The 25,719-nt window shown below is 41.6% G+C and overlaps 1 protein-coding gene across 2 annotated transcripts; it reads left to right on the top strand.

Moving 5' to 3' along the window:
• Nucleotides 1-796: 796 nt before the first annotated feature.
• On the top strand, nucleotides 797-20,879 carry mlxip (MLX interacting protein). Of its 2 annotated transcripts, none has more exons than XM_053610525.1 (17): nucleotides 797-1,991; nucleotides 4,454-4,560; nucleotides 4,657-4,742; nucleotides 6,729-6,818; nucleotides 7,133-7,168; nucleotides 8,401-8,647; nucleotides 8,794-8,883; nucleotides 10,132-10,232; nucleotides 10,885-11,392; nucleotides 11,651-11,745; nucleotides 11,845-11,956; nucleotides 12,112-12,221; nucleotides 13,723-13,830; nucleotides 14,771-14,898; nucleotides 16,856-16,979; nucleotides 18,850-18,979; nucleotides 19,584-20,879. In XM_053610525.1, exons 1-17 carry the CDS (start codon nucleotides 1,678-1,680, stop codon nucleotides 19,703-19,705), a joined length of 2,508 nt encoding a protein of 835 aa, XP_053466500.1. In that variant the 5' UTR covers nucleotides 797-1,677; the 3' UTR covers nucleotides 19,706-20,879. The 2 variants fall into 2 exon arrangements, with proteins under 2 accessions (XP_053466500.1, XP_053466499.1); XM_053610524.1 differs by having other exon boundaries at nucleotides 7,127-7,168.
• The last annotated feature ends 4,840 nt before the right edge of the window (nucleotides 20,880-25,719 follow it).

Below are 25,719 nucleotides of genomic sequence, written 5' to 3'. Positions count from 1 at the left end.
CATCCTTCTCGGGTTTCAGCACTAATGTAACAAACGTCAAAGGCTAAACAGAACTCAAACAGAACTTAAAACACCCCCCGCCCGCTGAAATCCTTTGTTGAGTTGGCAGTGCTTTTTGGGTCATTGTCTTGCTGCGTGGTGAAGTTCCTCCCAATTAGATTGGATGCATTTCTCTGTAAATTGGCAGAGAGAATGTTTCTGTAAACTTCTCAATTCGTTTTGCTGCTACCATCGTTATGAGTTACATCATCAATAAAGCTTAGTGAGTCTGTTCGTTAAGCAGCCATGCAAGCCCAAGCCATGGCACTACCTCCACCATGTTTCACAGATGAGCTTGTATGTCTTGGATCATGAGCAGATCCTTTCTTTCTCCACACTTTGGACTTTCCATCAATTTGGTAGAGGTTCATCTTGGTTGCAGAACTTTTCTGGCTCATCTCTGTATTTCTTTGCGAATTCCAATCTTCCTTTCTAATTCTTACTGCTGATGAGTGGTTTGCATCTTGTGGTGTGGCCTCTATATATTTCTGCTCTCTAAGTCTTCTTCGAACGGTGGATTGTGATAACTTCACTCCTGCCCTGTGGAGACTGTTCTTGATGTCCACTAACTGTTGTTTTGGGGGGTTTTTCTTCACAGCTCTCACAATGTTTGTCATCAACTGCTGTTTGTTTCCTTGGCCGACCCGTTCCATGCCTGACTGTTAATAGAGGACGTTCCAAATTATTTTACTGACTTTGCCCAATGCTTGTGCAATACCATCCATCCATCCATCTTCTACCGCTTACTCCTTTTCAGGGTCACGGGGAATTTGGAGACTATCCCAGGGAGCATCGGGCACAAGGCGGGGTACACCCTGGACAGGGTGCCAATCCATCGCAGGACACAATCACATACACACTCACACACCCATTCATACACTACGGACACTTTAGACACGTCAATCATCCTACCATGCATGTCTTTGGACTGGGGGAGGAAACCGGAGTACCCGGAGGAAACCCCCGCAGCACGGGGAGAACCTGCAAACTCCGCAACCACTAAGCCACCGTGCGCCCGCTTATGCAATACCTCTGATAATATTTCCCCCTCTTTTCTCAGCCTAAAAATGGCTTGCTTTTCTCCTGTAGACAGCTCTCTGATCATCATGTTGGTTTCTCCTTTTCATTTGAACAAATGCAGTCTTCACAGGTGAAACCTACGGTTCAGACGAAGAATAGAAATTCAGAGCTGTTCATTCTTTACACACTCAATCAAACAGGGCACACCTGGACAACAAGAAAAACCTTATCCACGCTCCAAAATCTAGTGGAAAGCCTTCCCAGAAGAGTGGAGGTTATTATAACAGCAAAGGGGAAATGAATCTGGAATGGCGCTGTCAATAAGGACATATGGGTGAAAAACTCCAATCTGGCAACCAGCGGAAACGCAACTGTCTCGAGTCTCTCAGCCTTCTGTGTGTGTGTGTGTGCGCGTGCGTGCGTGTCGGTCGGTTTAGTAAACTGAAGAACACGGGTGGGTTCTTAAAGTAATGAACTCCTCCAGCAACATGAACAGAGAGCGTGTTGTTCGCTTCCAGAGGACTTCACAAATATCAGAGAGACACTAGTATGAAGTATCGGAAGCAGATCGGCTGAAGAGTTGCTGAACAAAGAGCTGAAGTCGGAGGTGGAGGTGTAATGGCTACCCGGGCACAGAGGAGACTCGCTCCGAGCATGAAGAGCGAGCAGCACGACGACGACTCCGACACCGAGGAGACACACCTCGGGCTCGGACTGAAGAAACCCGACGGTCGAGAGCCGCAGATCATCCACAGCGGTCATTTCATGGTTTCCACTCCTCACATCGAGCATCCGCCGAAGAAAGGCTACGACTTCGACACCGTGAATAAACAAACTTGTCAGACTTATCACTTCGGCAAGGCGAGCGCATCCCATCTCTCCATCGACGCGTCTCTCACCAAACTTTTCGAGTGTATGACCCTCGCGTACAGGCGAGTTTATTACACCACACTTAACTAACAACACTAGGTCGAGTTTTTGTAGTAATTCGGGTGGAGAGAGAGAGAGAGAGTCCCGGGTGTCCAGGCAGAGGAGGATATCTGTAAGACCGACCGTATTAAATTTCATCCTCTGACAGATGATTAGCTAAACTAGCTAGCCTCATCACTCTTACATTACAATAATAACTCGTAAAAACCCAGAGTATGTCCACTTTCCGCGTTTATTTCCTTTAATAACTAAGCAGTTTTATGTCCTGTGTGTGGTTATGAGGAAAGAGAGCTAGCTTCCTCGGCTAACCGACGCTAACCTTTTATTAAACTCGAGAGTGACGCACGAGCGCCGCGCTCGCGTGCTAATACTTCTTTAACCCCACGTTAATCAATAAAGCGCGTGCGGTGCTGTGTACTTCACCATAGAGCTGACCGTATAACTTTAATTCCTTTACGACGCTCTTTCCGACCTGTCTACAGTCTGCTAGCTCATTTCCTTAGCATGTGAGCGTGTGATGGAAACAGTGCTGTTGTTTGTGTCAGTGCTCGCAGTCTTGAGTTTCATTTACTTCTTTCACAGCAGCGGATCTTGTTGAAGTTGGATGATAATTCAGTGCTGACCTTGGGTTATAAAAGAAAACATTTAATCATAGGGTCTTTTCTCTGGGTTATCATTATCACACTTGTGTGTAATTAAAGTTCTTTGTGCAGAACAAAAAAATAACTCAAGGGCGTTGGTGTGTAGGATACTGTTTTGATTTGTGTGTTGTAAGCAGTTTTGAAATGCAGACATTTCTGTGAGAGGTCAGGGGAGAATACCCAGACTGGTTCAAGCTGATAGGGTAGGGGAACGCCAACAACCGCTCTGTACAACCACTCTATATTACTGCTCTGTACAACTGCTCTTTACAAGCACTCAATGCAAAAGCTCCTATGCAAGCACTCTTTATAACCGCTCTATACAAGCACTTAATACAACCACTCCTATACAAGCACTGTTTATAACCGCTCTATACAAGCGCACTTATAAAAGTGCTATATACAACCGCTCTATACAAGCGCCCCTATAAAAGCGCTATATACAAGCACTCTTTATAACCGCTCTATACAAGTGCTATATATTACCGCTCTGTACAACCGCTCTTTACAAGCACTCAATACAACTGCTCTATGCAAGCGCTCTTTATAACCGCTCTAAACAAGCGCTATATACAACCGCTCTGTTCAACTGCTCTTTACAAGCACACAATACAAGCGCTCTTTATAACCGCTCTATACAAGCGCTCTGTACAACCGCTCTTTACAAGCACTCTATACAAGCGCTCATATACAAGCGCTATATACAACCGCTCTGTACAGCCGCTCTTTACAAGCACTCTATACAACTGCTCTATACAAGCACTCAATACAACCACTCCTATACAAGCACTCTTTATAACCGCTCTATACAAGTGCTATATACAACCACTCTATATTACCGCTCTGTACAACCGCTCCTATACAAGCGCTCTTTATAACCGCTCTATACAAGCGCTCCTATACGAGCGCTATATACAACCGCTCTGTACAACCGCTCTTTACAAGCACTCAATACAACCGCTCTATACAAGCGCTCTTTATAACCGCTCTAAAAGCCGAAATGCAACTCAGAACGTCAAATATTGAAGTGGATGGGCTTCAACAGCAGAAGAAAACACCAGGTTTCACTCAGAAATCTGAGGCTACAGTGGACACAGGTTCACCCAAAATTAGAAAATTAGCCTGATTAGGTTTTGTTTTTCCCCCCCTGTCGTCAACTGCACTGTTTCACATACAGTGAAAACCTTTTGAGACAGGATTTATCAACTGCTTGTTGACATCACATGAGATGTTTCTCATGTGATTGAATTTCTAGCTATATAACTATAGCTCCCATGTAAGTGTGTGTGTTCAATTTAAAATCTCATCATGCTTTTCTGTGCGTGTACATGTATGTTGGAGAAAAAAGTGTTTCTGATTGTTAGGACAGTGTGCAAGAGGAAGTTTAAAAGTATGGAAAGTTGGCTCTTTGTGCTGTAGAGGAAACATGTGTGGAAGCACTCACACTTGCAGTTTATCATGTGACACGAGATGCATGGGATGGAAACCGGCCAAGACTGGAAGAAGAGTTCAGGGAAAAGAAACCCGTGCACAAGGACACGTGATGAGAGCTGAATATTTGTGAAGGAAAAATAGATGCTGTCATAATCCAGGATGTGAAAGTAGACATATGCAGTTAAATCGGTGCTTTAGAACTGGATGAGTTAAAGGTCTGAAGGTCCCATACGAGAAGGTGGACAGTAAGGAGAATTGTGGATGTTCAACCATGTTCAATGATGCAAGATAATGTGCTTCTAAAGTAACAGCATAGAATTGTTGTAGTCAGTCCAGGGAAAAACATTTTGTAACGCTGTGTTGCATGTTGTTGTTTTTATCACCATCAGTGGGAGATTGGTGTCCCCAAAATGGAAGAACTTCAAAGGCTTGAAACTTCTTTGGAGGGACAAGATTCGCCTGAACAATGCCATCTGGAGGGCTTGGTACATTCAGTGTAAGGACTGGTGACCGCACATTAACACCTTTTTTAACATCTTTGTGTCATCGTCATCGGTCTTATCGTCGCTTCTCGTGAATTCATCTTGTGCAGATGTGGAGAAACGAGAGAACCCGGTCTGCCATTTCGTTACGCCTTTGGATGGGACCATGGATTCAGGAGTCCATCGACCTGCAGAGGTGAGATGGTAGTGATGAATGAGTAGCGAGCTGGTTATGAATGGGGGACAGCGGTAACGCTGTGGTCGTCTTCAGACGGGGACCTTAAGTACAGTAGGAATGGAGAGAGCCTTTTCAGTAAATGTATAGGAATGGTGGTGCATTGTGTATCGTAAATATCATATCACCATTCTCAAGAAAATTACACAATATGCATCATGTTATTTAGGTTTGCTCACGATATTTTGATTTGAACATTTTTACAATTTTAAGTACAGACTTTTACCATCAAATCAGCTGCATCCTGTCAGTTATGCACAAATGTGACACGTTACATGAATACTAATAATACATATTACTTTTTAATAGCGCTTTTTTTTGTTTTGAGTCTAAAACCGACTAAGCTGAGGCAATCACTTCCTTACATCTAAGTGAAGTACTCGGGAGGATATGGCAGTACTGCTTCAAGTGGTCATTAAGATACACCAGCAGCTAAACCGTTTAGAGATTTTAATGCTAGCATTAGCTAGACTTTGTAGTTAACGAAGAACTGAGTAGGCAGCCGGAGTCGATTAGCTAGTTACACAGCATCATGAATGGCCAGCATGTCTTCTTTTGGCTTTGCAACGATGATGTGTCATTTTCGAGACGTTAGCAATATGGGAATCAAATGATAGACCAGCGTTTGGTTATGCCAGAGTCCTTTTGTTTTCACCGAATAGCTGTCAAACTGTAGCCTTATTTCAGGCACATTTGCTATCTGAGAATCCTCACCTCAGTTTCTATTTATAATGCCTTTATATCACTCAAAGCGGTTTACAGTTTCAAAAATGTATCATAATAGATGTGAAAGCCAGCAATATGTTTGCACATGACATGTTCATTGGGAGGTATGTAAATGGTAACAATAAAAGCGATTTTTGTGGGACACCATGCTGTACTTTTTGGGTTCTGATCAATTTCCAATAACACAGACCAATCGATCTGTCAGCTAAACCAGGGAATGTCTAACCTCCTCGTGTTTTCAATGTAGCGCGCAAGCCAAACCAAAACAAGACCTTATTCACAATCCGACGCAAGCAGGTTGCTGATGACTTCAGCCAGCTCTGATGCTTTGAAAAGCAGACTGCATGCCGGTTATTCCAAGTTAGAAACGGAAATTTTTTTTAAAACTCGGACGTGATCTTACTCAGAAGATTCCTTATCCCCTGGGTCTGCTTGATTCGTCCGTGATGCTCTTGTCCTGCTTCTTCATCTGGAGCTTTCTTCCCAAAACTAGTTTAGTCATTTATAAGAACTGCTGCAGTAATCATAAAGACAACACAATCTGCTCGTACCGAACGTCGTTTCAACGCACTTAGTACTGTTTGTTTTTAATCTATTACACCTGTATACTGTAAGGATTCATCCCAGAAGAGGACGGATTCCTTTCTCATCTCATTATGCGTTTACTAAGGGCTTCCCAGCCACTGCTGATCATTCCTGATGTAAATTGAAGGTAAATTTTGAGGCAGGTACATATACGCACTTGTGGTGAGTCCGGAGTCTGGAAAACATCAGTTGGGACAGCAGTTCATCCATGCATACACACATTCACACTCTCATTCACAAGTAGGGACAATTTATACCAAAACCTTGTACGTGTAAAGACAAATATGGACATTTAGATTTACGTTCACATACACTGCTGTACAGTTAAAATTATGCTAAATAATTTTAAGATCTAGGGCAGAATAGGCACCCCTTCATGCAGTTACACAGTATGGGATTAGGACAGAGACGTAACCTGTGAGAGTTTTTAGGAAGGGGAGCTGAATTTCAGCTCTCTACATCACATGAATCGTGCTCATGTCCATGCTGTGCAATGACAGAATGTATACTTACAGCGGATTTACTTCTCGTTGACCCATACAGGTTTCTGATAAATAGATATTTATTCTGCAGATGTGATTGCTCTTAATCACCAGAAGTCACCAATGTTGTTGTTGTCTTCGTGTGTCTTCTAAGGCAATAGCTACAGAAGGAAAATACTGGAAGAGAAGAATCGAAATTGTTCTCAGAGAGTACCATAAATGGAGGACGTACTTCAAGAAAAGGGTAGGTCACCTATTTAACTGTTTGAGGTACTTTGTGATGAGGATTTTTAAGGTCCCAGGTAGGCCTCAGGACCTTGATTTTTTTCTTTTGGAGTGTGAGATTCTGGACCTAATGTCAAAATCCAAATGAGTTATAGTTACTTAGGTATATTTCTTGACAAAAAAATCTTTTTGCATTGTAAAAAAATATATATATATATATATAATATTTTACATTGCAGTACAAAATATTGCTGATTGCATGACTGTATTATGTCTGAGCTTTACAAATAATTTCCATTTAACCTTATTAATTGTATTATTTCCCAGTTACAGAAGCACAAAGATGATGATCTTTCCAGCCTACTCAAGGTAACACTACTGATTTTGTGCGTCTCAGATTTTTTGCTCAAAACATTGCATTGCCAAGATGCCTGGTTCTGTGCGGCGCTCTTAATGTGCATTAATAGCCTCACATTGATATTATATATATATGATATGTGTTGGTTTCCTTTATGCACTATATATAGGAATATTGTACAGTACTAGCAATCTTGTATAACAGTATTATCCTGCTTGGTGTAATGTACATGACACTGCTGTGGGACTAATCGCATCCAAAATACAAGCTGAAAAAGGCAGACAACAAATGCATCATCTCAAATTTTCGCTCTGTTGCCGTGCAGTGATGGCATTATTTGTACGAATTGTGTTGCTGGCATTGTATGGCAAACAGTTTTGAATAATCAAATCTAAGTATTCTGGATGAACGCAGAATAATAACGTATACAGATTCATTTAAAGTTGAAGTTGAAAGATTTGACCTACAGTGGGGTCCACAAGTCTGAGAGCACTAATGAAAGTGCATTCGTTTCTAATTTAATGCAGCCAGTTTCATTACAAATGATATTACTGACAACAACTGGAGTGCCAAGTAGAATCTTTGATTTATTCACATGAATTTCAGGGTTTGTGTAGAACCTTATGATCCATTTTAGATCGAATCCGCTGGAGTGCCGCCTTAACACGCTTCAATAGAAGAGATTAGACACGAGGAAAATCTGACCTTCTGTACAAAAGCGGTTAGCGTGGTCAATATCACACATTTGTTTACGCTTAATCAGGGACATAGAAATAGTGCTGAATCAACAAAACAGTAAACTAATATTTACCAACAACAAAAAGGGGTGCTTGTGTTATTTGAAAAGGGATATCACCCAATCTGGCAACGCTGATGAGCCATTCCTGATTGGTTAAATTTAGACCACACCAACCTACTGAAAAATCAACTAAAACAGAATTTAGCTAGAGAAAAGTCAGGACTCTCAAACTGGTGTTTAGTTTTCTGACAGTAAGAACATCGTGTGTAGCAAATTACAAATTTAATCTCGATTATTAAAAATTAAAAATATAGAACATTCACTTTCTTTGTTTGAAATATTTTCAGTGGCCTCAGATTTTTGCACCCCACTGTATATGTACTATAACACATGAAAAGCTCCCCATTTGTAAAGCTCTTCATATCAGCTGTATGCATTTTGCCTGCACTAACCTTGTTTGTCCAGTAACCTGGCCTGCACTGTTGCATTTTTGCCCTCCCAAAGGGGGCAGAGGAGCAGTTCTCACTTTTTGGCGAAGTGCATCCCGACATCCTCCGTATGCCCTTCTACCAGGAAGACGAGGCAGCGGGATTCACCCGCCGCAGCTCTCGCAGGAGCTGCAACTCTCCCACCCCAATGGAGATGGACCCCATCTTCGACATGGATGTGCTCATGTCCGAGTTCTCAGACACGCTCTTCTCTACGCTTTCTTCTCACCAGCCTGTCCCTTGGCCTAATCCCAGAGAGATCGGTAAGAGTACGGTAACAAGTGTGCGCCAAATCTGCCAAGCTTCTCCACATGATGGACTTAACATGACATAATACAAATAAAGCAGACATTTTGTAATCAGTGACCATTTGTAAGGATTGATTCATTCGTTGATTCATTGCTCCCAGCACATGCAGGTAACGCAGACATGATCCAGCCTGGCCTCATCCCACTGCAGCCCAACTTGGACTTCATGGACACGTTCGAGCCTCTTCAAGGTTAAACGTATCACTTTTATCTTGGTCACGCAGTCGGATGTGTTTTTATTTTGCTGATTTGCTGGTGGATGATTGACCAGGATGGAGATTATAAGCTTGCGTGATCTGCGCAGACGGAACGATATGCATTTATCAAACCTAAAACCTAGCTTTGATTTCCATGAACCATATGGAGCTGGTTCTTGGTGTTTGATGGGATTAGAGGGCACCGGCGTTAGTTTTTGATACGTGGAAGTAGGGGTATTTTCACATGGACGGGCGAAAAATGCTTATTTATGAAAATGCTGATCGTTTCAGATAAGACTTGGGTCTCGATGACTTTGTATTCAGGTCTAACATTAAGCAGCATTTCCGCCTCAGTGTCAGCCCACACACACTGTAGGAACCATTCTGCTTGTCATTTGCCGTTTTAGACCGTTTGGCCATGTTGTATGTTTTTCTGCATTTCTCCTTCTATATAATGCCGAGTACTCGGCTCTTCATGTTATTCCTGAGGTGTTTTGACGTAACAGTTTAATCACGTACCGTCGGTGTGCTGTCGAGCTCATGTGAAGTAATCTAATCAGCTTATCGATGTCATAGCTTTTTTGGGTGGGAATTTGTACAACACACGTCTTGTGTTATTTTACGGTAGAACAAATGTAATAAATCTCTGTAATGATGGTGACACCTGACACCAAGATTTCGAGGTTGTTATACTGGGATGCACCGAAAAGTATGATATTCAGCTAAAAATTCAGCACTCACTCTACTTGTTATACACTCAGTCTACTTGTTATACACTCACTCCAGTTGTTATACACTCAGTCTAGTTGTTATACACTCAGTCTACTTGTTATACACTCAGTCTACTTGTTATACACTCACTCCAGTTGTTATACACTCACTCTAGTTGTTATACACTCACTCTAGTTGTTATACACTCAGTCTACTTGTTATACACTCACTCCAGTTGTTATACACTCAGTCTACTTGTTATACACTCACTCTAGTTGTTATACACTCACTCTACTTGTTATACACTCACTCTAGTTGTTATACACTCACTGTAGTTGTTTGTTGTAAATAAAATAATTATTTCCTGCTTTCTTACTAAACCATCCACTTAGCTTCATAGCTTCATACTTCACATTACTTATCATTACAGACGTCTAATTAAATCACACGAAATCTGGCTAGTGCAGTTTTATATTTATAGGTGCATAAGCTCCTCATTATCTCACTTCCTTGATTTCTCCTCTTAACCAGATCTGTTTCACTCCCTGCGTCAACCCTTCTACCCCACAACCTCACCCACTGCCCCAACCGCCACTCCCTTATCCAGCAGCAGTAGCAGCACCCAAACGCAGGTACCAGTGCTGCTCCAGATCCACACACTTTTATGTTTATGTTGACACGTGTATCAACTTGAGCTTCCGCTTGTAGAGTTACACAAGTGTATACTGGCAGGTTCACATGGTATGCGTAACTGAGTTTGTATAAAGGCGCTAGGTTTCCAGTAGACCTTTTCTTTCTGTGTTTATATCAGGATGAGTGTGACTTATTAATATATATAATACTAAAGGTCGACCGATTAGTGGATTTTACCGATACCAGCAGATAAGTTGGGCAGAACCTACCGATAACCGATTAATCGACTGATATGCTTTCACTCAGTATCCAATTTTAAAAACCAGTGCTCAGAGTAAAACATTGCTGAATTTGATTACGATAATAAACAGTACTGACTGTAACACGAAGACGTACCGTGCTTACGTTACTCTATAAAGTACTAGTGATTACATTATAGAGGCATGCATAGTTCACACATATTTGACACATTTTCTATACAGTGGGTCTGCTCTCTAGTTAAGTCCTCTAACCATAACTTGATTTAGTCGTACTATAAGCAAAGGATCGACACAGATTCGGAGTGGATCAGCTACACAGTATAATGCACTGAGAAATACCGTGTTTGCTGTGTTTTCTCTCACTCTTTTGATGGCGTATTTCTCTTCCCAGGCTTCACTGTTATCTCCAATTAACTTGCCCTCGGAACTGTCCATCTCATTGGCCCCAAGTCCTCCTTCAATACCCAGTCAAGACAATATAAGCTCCGTAGGCACTGTGTACCAACAGGACTACATGCCACTTTTCACAGAACAAATGCCACCCTTGGTCGCCTCAACCCCCGTCATGCCACCCCCGGCCCCTCGGCCTCCTCCGCCCTCTCACTCACTGCAGTGCCAGGCTGTTGGCACTGTCCCTAGGAGCTCATCTCCATCCACAGTCACGCACGCTGGCTCTTCCTCAGTGACACCCAGCGCCACTGCCACGCACAGGTCAACCTTTGCCCTTTCACCCAGGCCTTCTCGTCAAGATCAGGCTCTCCCATGTATCTCTTTGCCCCCCCAGTCTCAGAGTTTTGCCCTGCCACGACCCATCCAGCCTGCTGGCTCTGCTAAAAAGAGCCGCCACGTGCCCATAGTCCCTGCTGCTTCAGTTGCATCATCTCACCTCATTCTGACAGGTGAGTGCCTTTTGTCCACACCACGTTCAAAATATACAGTATACAGTACATACGCTGCTTAAATCAGTATTTATTAGGCCTTGTATTAAAGGTTTCCAATTGTACTCCTGGACAAGTTTTGCACTGCAGATCTCCTAACACACCTGATAATACAGGGGTACATCTGGCCAGAGAAGGGGCTGATGCTCAATTCGTACTGAGCGTTGCGGAGCCTAATAGCCCGTATAATCTGTTATCAACGTTGATGTTTTTCTCCAGGACCTGCCGGTGCCGTTCTCGTCACTCCGTCCCACCTTAAAACCGACGTTGCTTCTACTACTGGAGTGGTCATCACTTCCGCCGGTATTCCACGCGTAAGCCTTCTCTTTCATTATTACCTTCTTGTCATTCAAAAGTTTTTACAGACGTTTTTTTTTCTCAGTTTCTGTTAAAAGAGAACGCTCTTTTCACAGGGGCCTGGCTTCCACATTCTCCCCCCAAGTCAGAGTTCTGCTCAGCACATTGTGCCAAAAGAGGAAGCCACCTTATCTAGCAATAAGAGCTCAGTTCCAGCAACTTGTGCAGGTCAGAGGCAATATTCCAATATTCTTCATTTTTACAACGCCCCAAAAAATCTGGGGTCTGACGTCTGGACCAAAAAGAGTTGCTCGGTTGATTTTTTTTTTTCTTCCCGTTTTGTGTTTATTATGTTACATGTTCGTACTATTTTTCATCATTAGATGGGCGAACTTCGGGTCAAGGCTCACCGTTGGGGGCAGAGCAGGTTCCGAGCCCACAGTCTCCACTCAGCAGCTGCACCTCAGGCCTGGTCAAGAACGAGCCCAATCAGGTACCTTTTCTTAGAGTCCTTATTTAGATTAAATGTGTGTTATACTGCACTGCCGGTGTCCAAAGTAAATTTCATGGTTCTGTTAGCCACATTTAGTGTGTTCCCCCCCCCACATGGTAGTTGCATTTAATCAGCAACTGGCTACTGCTATTATTAACACTGGTTGTAAAGAAATAGCATTTTAGGGCCTTTTAAAGTCCAAATTTGTATTAAGTTGTTGCCTGAGATAGTTATATAATATAAATAACTAGTTTAACGTTATTTATATTGTATCACATCCAGCATTTATTTTCTGTTCTTGTTCATCAGTCTGGAATATTCAGAACATATGGCATAAAGCTCTGTTTGTTGGCTCAACTCCCAAAAAAACAAAACAAAAAGTGCTTAAAATGAACGTCATGTTTATTTCACTTCCTGCGGTAGGGTCGCTTCAGGGTCAAACCACTTTCTCACTGCAATCAACTCGCACTAGCGATCACATGGAAGCGGAACGAGGTCACCTCACTCAGATCAATGATTTTTCATCCAGAGCACATGCACATTCAAATGGACTAAACCCTGCATATATGAACGCACCCTTAGTCTCATCAGTGACTGCGTTTACATGGACAACAATAATCCACTCTTAATCTAATTAAGGCCATACTTTGATTAAGAAACTACCATGTAAACAGCAACCTTAATCTAATTAAGGTCATAATCTAATTAAGCTCTAATCGAATTAAGACAGGTGGATTACTCCTGTTTTAATCGTTTTATGGACGTGCATTACAGACATGTAAACACCTTAATCACATTATGAACGTCGTGTGAGCGTTTTCACCGCATTTTGCGACAGGACACGATCACACACGGCAGTTTTACGTTTTACGGCGAACAAGAGAGTTCGGCTGCGTCCCAAACCGCGTACTTGCCTACTATAGGCCTGTAGTGGGGAAAAATACATGTATCTCGGCTACTATACAGTAGGTAAGTACGCGATTTGAGACGCAGCCCACGGCTTCAAGCAGTCGTCTATTTGCACGTACAGCATGACAAATAATTAACTGCACTTGAAGCGTTCGTAAAAAATTAAATAAAAACACCCAAAACTGTATACGGTCCCATAACGAAGACCAACTGTATGTTGATACGTGAAATTCTGGAGGGACGGCGTGGCGTGGTGACGTAATGACGTGTGCCGTTAATCTAATCATGTTCTATAACACGTGAAACGGGAACATGACAGGAGTATTCTAAAAGCGACTCATGTAAACACCTTAATCACAATATTACCTTACTTAGATTAAGGTCAATAATTAGATTACTGCTGTCCCTGTAAACGTAGTCAGTGATGCCCACATATCACCTTCATCTAATTCTGGTTTTAGAGATTAAAGTATTAAAGTGTTTTTTTCCCTTGTTGATAATGATCTTGAGCTGCTTCTTTTTTTTGTATGTTGTATATCTGTTTTTCTGTCTTGTCTGATCTGTCTGTCTTTTTATTTTTTTAAAAAATCAGAATCGTCGCGTGAAACACAAATCGGCGGAGCAGAAAAGGCGATCCAACATCAACGTCGGCTTCAAGACGCTGTGCAGCCTCGTTCCCTCTCTCAAATCACAAACAAATGTAAACGTATCAGTTATTTATTTATTTATATTTGCACGCAAGTAGGTATTGGCGTTGGACCTTTTGTTTAGCGATCTACATACCTGTGGATAAACACAAATAATTTTACAGTTGCAAATTCATACTGACGCTTGATAATCAGCGTTCTCAGTCCTCATCCTGATACTGATACTTGATGATCTGCTAATTGGTCTAGATAGGCTTTCTCCATTCGATTCAAACGAGACCGCTGTATTTAACAGCGGAGTCTAACCGTAAAAACAGAATCTTTTACGTTATCCCTGTGATATTTACATGCACACTGTGCTAAACATGTGGTCTGACTTCACTGTGGTAAAGAATGGCACTATTGTTGAACACAACAAGGCTCACCTGATTTCATGGAATATATCTGTTTTAACATTGGATATAGGGAAAGGCAGTTTATTAGGAACCGACCCGGGTTTCTTTGGTTCTGTGGGCATTTCTGACCGAAGGGTTTTTCCCTCAAACTCCCAGCAGGGTGTAGACAACAGTGTGAAATATCTATTATTATACAATACTCATTACTTATTCTACTTGTTCTACATGAGATATGACATTGCGAAATGTCCGAGCATGGTGTATGGTAGGGGTTAGCGATATGACACGAATATGTGGGAAAAAAAAGACATACTACGATACAAAATATGCATCACAATATATAGGTTTGTTGGAAAACTGACATCCGCTCCGAGTCAGTTTATAATGAAATGTATTATCATTTTTATGATATATCCGTAATATCTCAGAAAAGTGCATTGTGACATAATTTATCACCATGTCCATATTATATTTTCCTATGCACCAGCTATAGCGAATGGTTTCTCACACATGCAAAGTTATTCATGTTTAATAATGAATGTAAATCTGTGAAAGGGTGTGTAACACCGAGTCCTCCGCTCTGTATTCGGCGTTCCAGATCAGTAATGCTACAACCCTTCAGAAGACGGTGGACTACATCGGAAAACTGCAGCAGGAGAGGCACCAAATTCAGGAGGAGACTAGGAGACTGCGGGAGGAAATCGAGGAACTCAACGCGTCCATAAAGTATGCGTGCCGTTATTTTAATTATCAGGATCTGAATTTGTCTCAGTAAAAAGGAAAACATTGAAATACAAGAACTCTGAATCTCGCAAAATGAGAATAATTGTAAGTTTTCAGTTCGGTTCAATTCAGTATTATTTGTATGGCGCCTTTAACAATGGACATTGTCCCAAAGCAGCTTTACAGAAATATATAAACTCCAGGTATAAATTTTTAATGTATGCATTTATCCCTATTGAGCGAGCCAGAGGTGACGGTGGTGAGGAAAAACTCCCCGAGACGACATGAGGAAGAAACCTTGAGAGGAACCAGACTCAAAAGAGAGTCCATCCTCATCTGGGTGACACCCGATAGTGCGATTATAAAATAAACAAATCCCTTCTGTAAATGTGTACTATATGGTCAAATAGTGCAGTTGTGTAACCAGGAAATTCATTACAGTTTCTACATGAAGTCTGTTTTGATGAATTCTCTACTGTTCACTGATGGAGACTTGAGTGCAAAACTGTTTGTGGCAATTGCAGTCCTAAAGTCATCATAGCATAACTGATCGTATGAATTGAAGTCCTAAATCATCTTTATGGGTTTTTATTTATTTATTTTTTTGAAAGCCCAGTCTTTTACTTCTTTAAATATAAATAATTTAAAAAGTCCATTGAATAAATTTTTCTTTTATCCATTCATCTAGAGATTATTATGCATTACAGCCTGTGACCTGGGAATCCATTTTGGATCTGAACGTGATAATATTTGGTGCCAACAGCCAAAATGGTTTCCAGTTCACAGAAGGTAACACTAAATCATGGCGTTATCTGCGGCCACTCTCGGCTGCGACAGGCTGAACACATACACACTGGAGGCGGTGGTAGTGGAAAATAAGGTGCTCTTTTATTTAGGTCAAGCGGAGGGGTGGAGGTGGGGGGCGTGGCAATGGTGATGGTGTCTTCCCGGTGGGGGCCGCGATGAGCAGGCTGGAACAGCAGCGAGACGGGACCCGGGGGGCGTGGAGCAGGCCAAGGGTGCCAGCGAGGGGTGCAGCACAGCCGGGGAGCTTCTTCTCCGCTGTTGTCGTTGGCGTCTGGAGGGCAGACAGGGATAATACTCATGCATTCGGAGAATGAACTCTCCCGCTGTCCCTGCTGCTCCCTTTTATAGTCAGGTCGGCTTTCGATGAGGAGAAGCTGTTCCACTCATTGTCAGCCAATCGTGTATGTTTCTGCCGTCCCACCTCACCGCCACGCTCTCTCTTGTTGTTCAAAACAATCGGAGTGCTGAAATGGCGCTGTCCATTCAGCACCCGGCCGGAAGTTGCGCGAGGAGCGCGGTGTTTGTGTGTGCGGGATGCAGGCCCACCAACACATATCTTGAATACATGACAGTATGTGGTGGGGGAAAGAAACTACCTCATGCCCTTTCAATGATGCAGTCAGTTTTCATTACAACTGGCACATACACAGTAAAGCATGGTATTAGCTTAAGTCATGGTACAAAGATTATTTTTAACAAGTAGAAGTTTGATCCTTAAATTGGCGCTGCAGAATGTCACTTTCAAAACGTTAAACTTCAAAAACTTGCAGAGGTGACAGTGGGATAGAGAAACTCCCTGAGATGTCATGTGAAAGGAGCAAGTCTCAAAATCGAACCCATCCTCTTCTGGGTGAAACACGATAGTGCGAATATGAGTCCTCACTCTTCTGAACGGAGCATTAACTCTAACAGTATGATACAAAGTTAAACAGTACTAAGTGTCAAAGGACAAGACTGACTTGTCCTTTGAAGATCAGGTCTCTAGTCTCTAGTTGGACTTTGAAGATCAGGTCTCTAGTCTCTAGTTGGACTTTGAAGATCAGGTCTCTAGTCTCTAGTTGGACTTTGAAGATCAGGTCTCTAGTCTCTAGTTGGACTTTGAAGATCAGGTCTCTAGTTCAGCTGGTTCACATCTCACTTTCGATCTTTACAGTTTATGCCAGGAACAACTTCCAGCCACAGGAGTCCCCATTACACGCTACCGATTTGATCACATGAAGGAGAAGTTTGATGAGTATGTGAAGAACAGGACTCTGCAGAACTGGAAGTTTTGGATCGTATCCTTTGTGCACCCTGCCACCTGAACGAAATAAAAATCCGTTGATAAAATGGATTAGATGTGCTTCTGTAGGTTAAGGAGCTGCAGGGAATGTTGGGGTTTAGTGTCTTAGAAATATTTGTAGAAGAATGGAGACATCAGTAACACAAACGCAGTAAAATTAAGTTCTATTTCAACAGTATTAACCGAAAGGGGTGGTGAAAAATCACCGGAATGTCTTTTTGTGAGTGTTTGCATGCATCCAATAAATGTCACTGTCGTACAGCCATCTTTCCTTTTCTTCTTTTCACCTCGCTAGCCCGGGTTTCCCTCCATTCTGCCCTCATTCTCCTTGTCGTGTCAGGATTTCCCTCTGCAATATCTCTTCAGTATTCAACATATCCTGCCGTCTAACTGACCAGCGGACATGTGGTTAAGTGCTGCTGAGTCTAATATGTTAGTTGGATTCTGCTAACATACAACACTGGGGCAAGAGTCATGTTTTCCTCAGTGCCATGCATTTCATCGCTGTGAAGCATGGATTCACTGAGAATTCTAGCCATCATGTCACTCCAGCCCGCAGACATTATTATACGATGGGCACGTGAGCATCAGAACTGGAGCGTGGAGCAATGGAAGAAGATGGCCTGGTCTGATGAATCATGTTTCTTGTGTATGGCGGACCTGGGGAAGAGATGGCACCAGGATGCGATACAGGAAGAAGGCAAGCCGGCAGAGGCAGTGTGATGCTCTGGGCTTCTGCTGGGGAAACCACATTCCTGTGGTTGTTTCTTTGTTTGTTACCTACCTAAACATTGTTGCAGACCAAGTACACCCCTTCATGGCAGCAGTATTCCCTAGTGGCAGTGGCCTCTTTCAGCACGCACTGCATAAATTGTTCAGGAATGGTTTGAGGTACATGACAAAGAGCTCAAGGTGTTGAATTGGCTTCCAATTTCCTGAGATTGTGAGGGATATGTGTGGAATGTTCTGGACAAACAAATCAGATCCATGGAGGCCCCACCTCACACCTTACAGAACTTAAAGGATTTGCTGCTAACGTCTTGGTGCCAGACACCACAGCACACCTTCAGAGGTCTTGTGGAGTCCATGCCTCGACGGGTCAGAGCTGTTTTGGCAGCACAAGGGGAACCTACACAATATTAATGAGGTGGTTTTAATGTTATGGCTGATTGGTGTATATGCGGTTCTTCCCCAAACTCTTGCCACAAAGTCTGAAGCACACAGCTGTATAGAATGTCTTTGTATTCTGTAGCATTACAATTTCCCTTCAATGGAACTAAGAGGCCCAGACCTGTTCTCCAGCATGACAGTGCCCCTGTGCACAAAGCGAGCTCCATGAAGACATGTTGTGCCAAGGTTGGACTGGAAGAACTCGAGTGTCCTTCATAGAGCCCTGATCTCAACCTCACTGAACACCTTTAGGATGAACTGGAAGACCGAGTGCGCTCCAGGCCTCCTCACCCAACATCATGAATGATCACAAATCCCCACAGCTACGCTCCAAAATGTAGTGGAGGTTATTATAACAGCCGGTGGGGACCTAAATCTGGAATGGGATGTTCAATAAGCACACGTGTGCCTGATAGTGATGTGTCCATAAACTTTGGCTATATAGAGTATATTCACTAGGGCTCTGTGTTATTTGAAACCAAAGCTCAAAACTGAGTCACTATGAACACTGTTATAAAATAGCAAACAGTTATTGGATGTTTTTTTCAGTGCTCATGCTGGCAGTTGTCGGACATACGCGACAGCATGATCAGACTGCACATTCGGGCAAGCCGTGTATCTGTAACTGAACGGACTCTGACGACTGTTTAACTCGAGTACAGCTCCAAGTATTTTCTTTAACAGTGTTCCTCCAGTTTAGCATCATCATTAAGCCTCTGTTTGAGTCCTTCAATGGGAATGTGTCGACCACCAACAAGACCGCGCTGTGTGAGACCACCATGCAGTGGCTGGACCGAGACTGTGCGCTGCCCGTCCTCAGGCCCAGTAAGTTATGACTGTGATTATAGTGTGGGGCTGGCCTGTATACAATATTTCTGTTGTGTTCAAGGTAGCGCCCAGTGAAGATTATTAACTGATTAAGCATTGAATTGAATTGAAAATCATGTATAACTAATAAAGCAATATTATAGCTGATGTACATGATGTAGCCTGCTAGTCTAGGTTAAATTAAAGACACAACAAGAGGTTGACACAGTATTCGGGTTCACGTGTTAAAAATTTTTTTTTTAAATCATGAACAGTATGTCTAAAAGTCATTTAAAATATGAAAAAGCGATATAAAATGGGTGGTGAAAAACAAGTCAAGCTGCAAGTGCAGCTCTACATGAATAAAAGAACTGCACAATTTCGAAGATGGTGTTTTGATAATCAAGATGAGCAACAATTTACTCAGTACTCAAAGCGTATTAAAAGCATGTGAAAGTTCCCAGTAAAGAAACAACGATGGAGCTGATAGTGACGTAAGCTTCCATTAAATGATAAGAAGCAAGTGTAATGCATTTTGCAGTACTCAGTACAAATAGCTGAGTAACTGTCAAGTGCTGGAAATTTATTTTCCTCTTCTCTTTCTTTTCCTCTTACGTAACAGTGGTTTTAGGGACGCTGAGACAGCTAAGCACCACCACCTCCATCTTGACCGACCCAACACTCCTTCCAGACGAAGCAAAGCAGGCCGTTGTCAACTCCAGACACCACTCCACCAAGTCCTAGCTCCTTACTTGCTTTCAAATCATGGATATTTGACACAAAGGCCTTGCAGTTCAGTTCTGTAGGACATACTCAAGAGACTCAAAAGGACATTCATGTGCCCTCTGCTTAAGTGATATTTCTCTACAGTCAAGTAAATCCTGATAAAAACACTAGAGGAGTGTTCTTCCTTGCCATCCTCAGTGCTTTTATAGCAATCAGACGGAACCATAGTTTTGTTTTTGAACAGTGTTAAAAGGGCTGCTATAGACATAATGGATTTTGCCTTAACAGAATCAGCCAGTTGTTGGACAAATCAAAGGCAAAGCTCTTCAGTTTGTAATCCTGAAAATGAATCCTTTTATCCAAAGTGATTTTACATTTGAAAGGATTGCAATGCAAGCAGTTTGAGAGTTAAGTTCCGGGCTCAAACACGGCTGTCTTCCAGTCCAAGGATTTGAACTCTCAATCTTCCGCTTGGCCTTGCAGTTGATTTTGAAAGTGTTTGTTGCACTACACCTTTACAGGAATGTGTCCATTTCAAGCCTTATAGAAGACTCGGTTTAAGCATTATTAACAGGGCTAGTTTTTCTTTTTGGACATGCAGCCTTTTCTGTCTTCCAGCTATGAGATGTCTCCTACGATTAAGCACCTTTGTGTCTTCTGTATTTTAAAGCATCAGTCATGTAAGATTTGTTCTGGTTTGCCTGTTCACAAAAGGTAAGCATTATATACAGCAGGGCTATGAGTAAACATGCTAAAATAATATGTATTATCATATGTATGGTCTTCATATTTTTTATTTTTATTTGTTTGTTATAGTCATAATTCCAAGACTATCGGGTGCCGCAATGCTGTTTACTGCTGAATTGAGTGTGTTGGAATTTTCTAGACTTCCAATATGAATGTCTTACAGTGGTACACTCCTATATCATTTGTAACAGCGTTGAATTGCATTTGCTCCTCAGGTGTTTCCATAACTAGCTGAACTATTAGGTCGAAATGTATGGGTCAAAAAATTGGTTGCATTCTGGGGGAGAAAATGTTTGCTTGAGGTGTGTGTGTGTGTGTGTGTGTGTGTGTGTGTGTGTGTGTGTGTGAACCTGTAGTTTCTTCAGTATTTGGTTTACAGGTTCTTCACAGTGGAATTATTGGAATTCATTTGAAAATAATAATAATAAAAAAAAACACAGAGAAATTACCTTTGTCAGTGATTTTTAGTTGGTTAGACAGTTACAGTTACATTTATATAGTGCTTTTCAAGACACTCGAAGCACTTTATATAGTCTCCTCAACCACCACTAATGTGTAGCATCCACCTGGATGATGCGACGGCAGACATAGTGCGCCAGGACGCCCACCAACACCAGCTATTAGTGGAGAGGAGAGTGATGTAGCCAATTCAGAGATGGGGATTATTTGGGGGCCATGATAGAGAAGGGCCAATGGGGGAATTTCACCAGGACACCGGGGTTATACCCCTACTCTTTTTACGATAAGTGTCCTGGGATTTTTAATGACCACAGAGAGTCAGGACCTCAGTTTAACGTCTCATCCGAAAGACGGTGCTGTTTTTACGGTATAGTGTCCCCGTCACTATACTGGAGCATTAGGCCCACCGTGTCTGTTTTATTGAATATTGTGTTTCAGATATAATGTCTTTAAAAAAAAATTTTTTTAAAAAAGCAAGAAAGAAAAGTTGAGTTCGTAATTCAGAATTCAACCTGGATGTTTAATATGCAAGAAATAACAGTTTCAAGTACAAATGTGATAAAAATAAATAATAATAATAAAAAAAATACAAAATGACTTGGTTAGTACAGGAGTATTAAAGTTTAAAAATTAAACATATGCCAAATAAAATCCAATTAAAAATAAATAAATTAACTTAAATAACTTATGAATTCATAATCAACAGATAAGTTAACAGTCCTATCTGGACAACCATTGTATGAGAAGCCGTAAAAGGCTCATCACCCTGCAGTATTTCTCATAATCTCCATCACTTTCCTTGAAGGCCACGTCACACTTCTTCACTTCAGGCTCAGACTTGCAGAGTTTTTTTTGAAAGAACTGAAGGTGCTGGCTGATTGCTTGAAGTTGTTCAGTCACGAGACTCTGAATGTCCAAGTCACTTGCCTCAGTAAAGTAAGTGCCAAAGATGGAGACATGCTCGCAGGCAGAGATATCGTTCTTCATTTCGGTGAGACACCCTACGGTCTGGACCGACCTTGGCTCCTCGTGAATACAAATTGATTCATTTTGCTGTTTGGAAACATGCAGATCATCAGGCTTTGTAAAGGAATTAAATTCATTATCATTCATCTTTTATGGCTAACTCGAGCAGTTAAATAGGAACAATCATGATTTACCCCTTAACCGGATCGTCAGCTTCCGTCTCACGCAACTTCAGCATTTATACTGTACACAGTCTGTTAAGAGCTGATTAAAATTGTTACTCACCAGTTCTCTGAGCACTTTATGAGCCATTGTTTTCAATTCGTGCTTTGCTGCTATCATAGCGCTGGTATTCACGCCTTCAATTATGAGAAGGAGTGTGAATAAAACTGTAAGAGAGGGTGGTTTTAATGCCGGTGAGTGTTTCTTTACAAAGGCAAATCCAAACATCTACATAGCGTCTTGTTGCTTTCGGCAAAATGAAGCTTCCTGCATGTAAAAACTCGAGAACCATTTGGGTCATTTTTACTAATAAATTCTTTCTGAAGATGAGATAAAAGTCGAACGTTGTTCATTTTAATACAAGTGCTCAAATTGATATTTTCTGTACAAACTAGAAGTGATGTCATTTAAAAATAAAACAGAGTTTTACTGAACAACTGAATAATGCGGTAATCCACTAATGGAATATAACCTTGGTAGAGTTTTGCATCGTTTCACAGCTACAGATTTTACAGAGACCCTACAAAGTACAACAACGTACACTTACCAGTAGCTCGGAGATTATTTCTGGCTGCCATTATGAGAAGCAACGATATGTGCATTGATTTGCTCAGTTCAGATTGAAGGGGTCCCCTCTGTATATAAGCAGTTTTCTTGCTCATCACTTTGATAACATCTACAATGTGACGAACGCTTGGCTGCTTGGGGTTTTCGATTTCAATTTTTCACACTTATGACCCATACTGCAAAAAAAAGAATGTGGGTTTTTCTAAGAAAACGACCCAAAACTAGTGTGTAAAGGTCAGAATTGTGAAGCTCGGTTCTTCAGGGCGCTACGCTAGGGCTTAATTGCACATTTATAAGACCAATATTACAGGTCAGGCGTTGCTGTACCAGGAGATGTTACGTGAAATACAGGGTTAAGGCCAAGCTTTCACATTTGAATGAATGTTTTTAATATAAACAATCATGAGTAATAAAGATTTTAATAAATTGTGCGTAGAAATTTTTTTTTTTACGTGTAATTTTAAACTACACTTTAATCATAATTAACTATTACTTGGAAGTCATGAATAATAAACGTAAAAGTGGGTCGACATTTTCGACAGGCAGCATTTCAAAAGAAAAAGCGAGACTGTCACAGCAGCTAAATAGTTTTTACTTGTGTTTCTTCACAATTCGAAAGAGACCAACTCCTTAAATAAATAGCATTTTAAATAGTGTTCACATGAAGCTCTGTTCATAGCGGGGTTTACTTTAATATTTTTCAGGTCTTTTACAAGAACATCTTTCCAAATAATTTGGAACTGCTAAAAAAGAAGGGAGGTGCATATGTGTGTATCAAAGTATATAAGTTTACCAGTGGTAAATTCAATAGATTGTATATGATTTGTTACAAATTTAATAGTAAATGAGTGAATGAATGAATTAATAACCTCAGATACCTATGGGGGAAAATGTAATGAAAAATGTCTGCAGCTTAAACTGACCCTCTCAGACTTTGTAAGGTGCTGGTGAGAGAGGGAACGCTCATTAAACGAGATACACCTGAGACTAATGGTTATGCGAGTATAAACAGTAAGGATCAGAAAAGGACCCCACCCCCCTCCCCCAAAAAGACAAGCAATACTAGCATGTATAATACGGTGGGGTCCAAACGTCTGAGCGCGCTAGTGAAAATGCTTCTATTTTGAATTCTTTTCTAATTGAATACAACGACTTTCATTAAAATTGATATTACTGACAACAACTTGAGTGAAAAGTCGAATCTTTGAAATGCTGATGTGAATTTCAGAGGTTCTTCGTATTTTCTACATGCCCTTTTTGCGCTGATGACAGTGTGCACTCGAGCTGGCACGGACTCCACAAGATCTCCGCACAAGAAGAGATTAGACATGAGGAAAATCTGACCTCTTGTGCAAAACAGTACGGTATGGTCTCAGACTTTTGAACCCTGCTGTATGTCATAGATCTGAACAAGCAGCCATCAGGTTCAGTCCAATCCAATGATTGGATCCAATGTCCTTCCTATTCACATAAAGACTTGTATATTGCATGTCTTAGTGCGCATTTGGGCAGCATGGTGGTGCAGCAGGAAGTGTTGGTGCTGCTTCACAGTTCCTGTGTGCTTGATTTGATCATGAGCTTGAGTTATTGTCTGTGCAGAGGTTCTGTGCCTGTGATTTTCAACAGGGCTCTCTGGTTTCCTCCCACATCTGAAAAGCATACTTCTGGGTGGATTGACTATTCTAAAGTGTCCTAGGTGTGAACAAGTGTGTGAATTTACTCTCACCAACCACTTTTTTAGGAACACTTGTACACCTGTTCATTCATGCATTTATCCGATCACATGTGGCAGCAGCTCCATGCATATAATCATGCTGTTACAGGTCAAGAGGTTCAGTTAATGTTCACATCAAACATTAGAATGGAGAAAATGTGATCTCAGCATGGTTGTTAGTGCCAGATGGGTTTTAGCAAAAACAAACAAGCAAAAATATATCCAGTGAGCGGCAGTTCTGTGTAGAATGGCCAGAGTGGTTTGAGCTGTCTGTGGTAACTCGGATAACCACCATGCAACCAAATTCAGCACAAAAGCATCTCTGAATGCCCATACAGGCAGATGAGCTACAACAGCTGAAGACCATAATCAGGTCCAAGAACAGGATTCTAAAACTAAATGGACACAAGTTAACCGAAAATGGCCAGTTGAAGATTGAACAAATACCAGGTGATGTTTGACAGAAGAACTGTCTTCACCATTTTCTTTTACTGTTGTTCAGACAGACGTAAGTGAGCAGCTCCTACATAGGAGCAGCTTTGATCCAGTATCTCATGAGGAATGCTTGGAGATCTTTTGGGCACTTGAGAAATTTGGGTCTTTTCTGGTCAGGAATAGGTTTACAATGATTACAGATCATGCTGTACTTTTTTTTTTTTTTTAAACAGCCTAGGTTGTCATAATGTCTAACTAGATAATCTGTTCCGTTGCAAGGATTTGATTTAAGGTTTTTATTATACCAGTCACTGTAAAATAGTCCCCCATTCATTGTCATGCAGTTCATCCACATTACCTGTCAGTCTGACTCTTGACCCCTGGTTCAACTCTGAGTGCCCTAGGGGTAGAGATTTCATGCTTACATGTCAAAAAAAGGCTACAAGAGTTCAGGTTTACTCTCACAATTACGGGCTAGTGATATCTGTTTATTGGCACCCTGTCCAGGGTGTACCCCGCCTTGTACCCGATGCTCCCTGGGATAGGCTCCAGGTTTCCCCGTGACCCTGAAAAGGAGTAAGCGGTAGAAGATGGATGGATAGATGGATGGATATCTCTGTTTCAGCTTGTATAAGTGTTTGGATAGGTGAAAAATAGGTACAAGAAAATGTAGGGATTTCCCCTAGGAGTTCCTATCATTTAACTGAAGTCCTGAAAACCATACTCTTTCATTTTATTTAGTGCTGATTTCTGTTAAATCCAGAGATTGTTAACATTGGCTGTCTGAAAGTGTATTGCGATATTAGTTTTTTTTTGTCACGTCTGTAGATACAAGAATTTCAGTGTAAAGCTTTCTAGTACTAGAAAACAGATTTTAAAGATATACCGGTAATTACGATATAACCCACTCACTCGGTTTGTG

This window comes from Ictalurus furcatus, chromosome 22 (assembly GCF_023375685.1).
Source record: "Ictalurus furcatus strain D&B chromosome 22, Billie_1.0, whole genome shotgun sequence".
NCBI lineage: Eukaryota > Metazoa > Chordata > Actinopteri > Siluriformes > Ictaluridae > Ictalurus > Ictalurus furcatus.
The sequence above is the reverse complement of the archived record's forward strand: the minus strand, read 5'-3'. Positions and strand labels throughout refer to the sequence as shown.

What these genes read in the sequence shown, in the direction of transcription:
- mlxip (XM_053610524.1), top strand. Translation starts at nt 1,678, where the DNA reads ATGGCTACCCGGGCACAGAGGAGACTCGCTCCGAGCATGAAGAGCGAG. An exon ending in CTCTCAAATCACAAACAAAT is followed by an intron (nt 13,831 to 14,770) that starts GTAAACGTATCA and finishes TCGGCGTTCCAG; the next exon opens with ATCAGTAATGCTACAACCCT. An exon ending in GAACTCAACGCGTCCATAAA is followed by an intron (nt 14,899 to 16,855) that starts GTATGCGTGCCG and finishes CGATCTTTACAG; the next exon opens with TTTATGCCAGGAACAACTTC.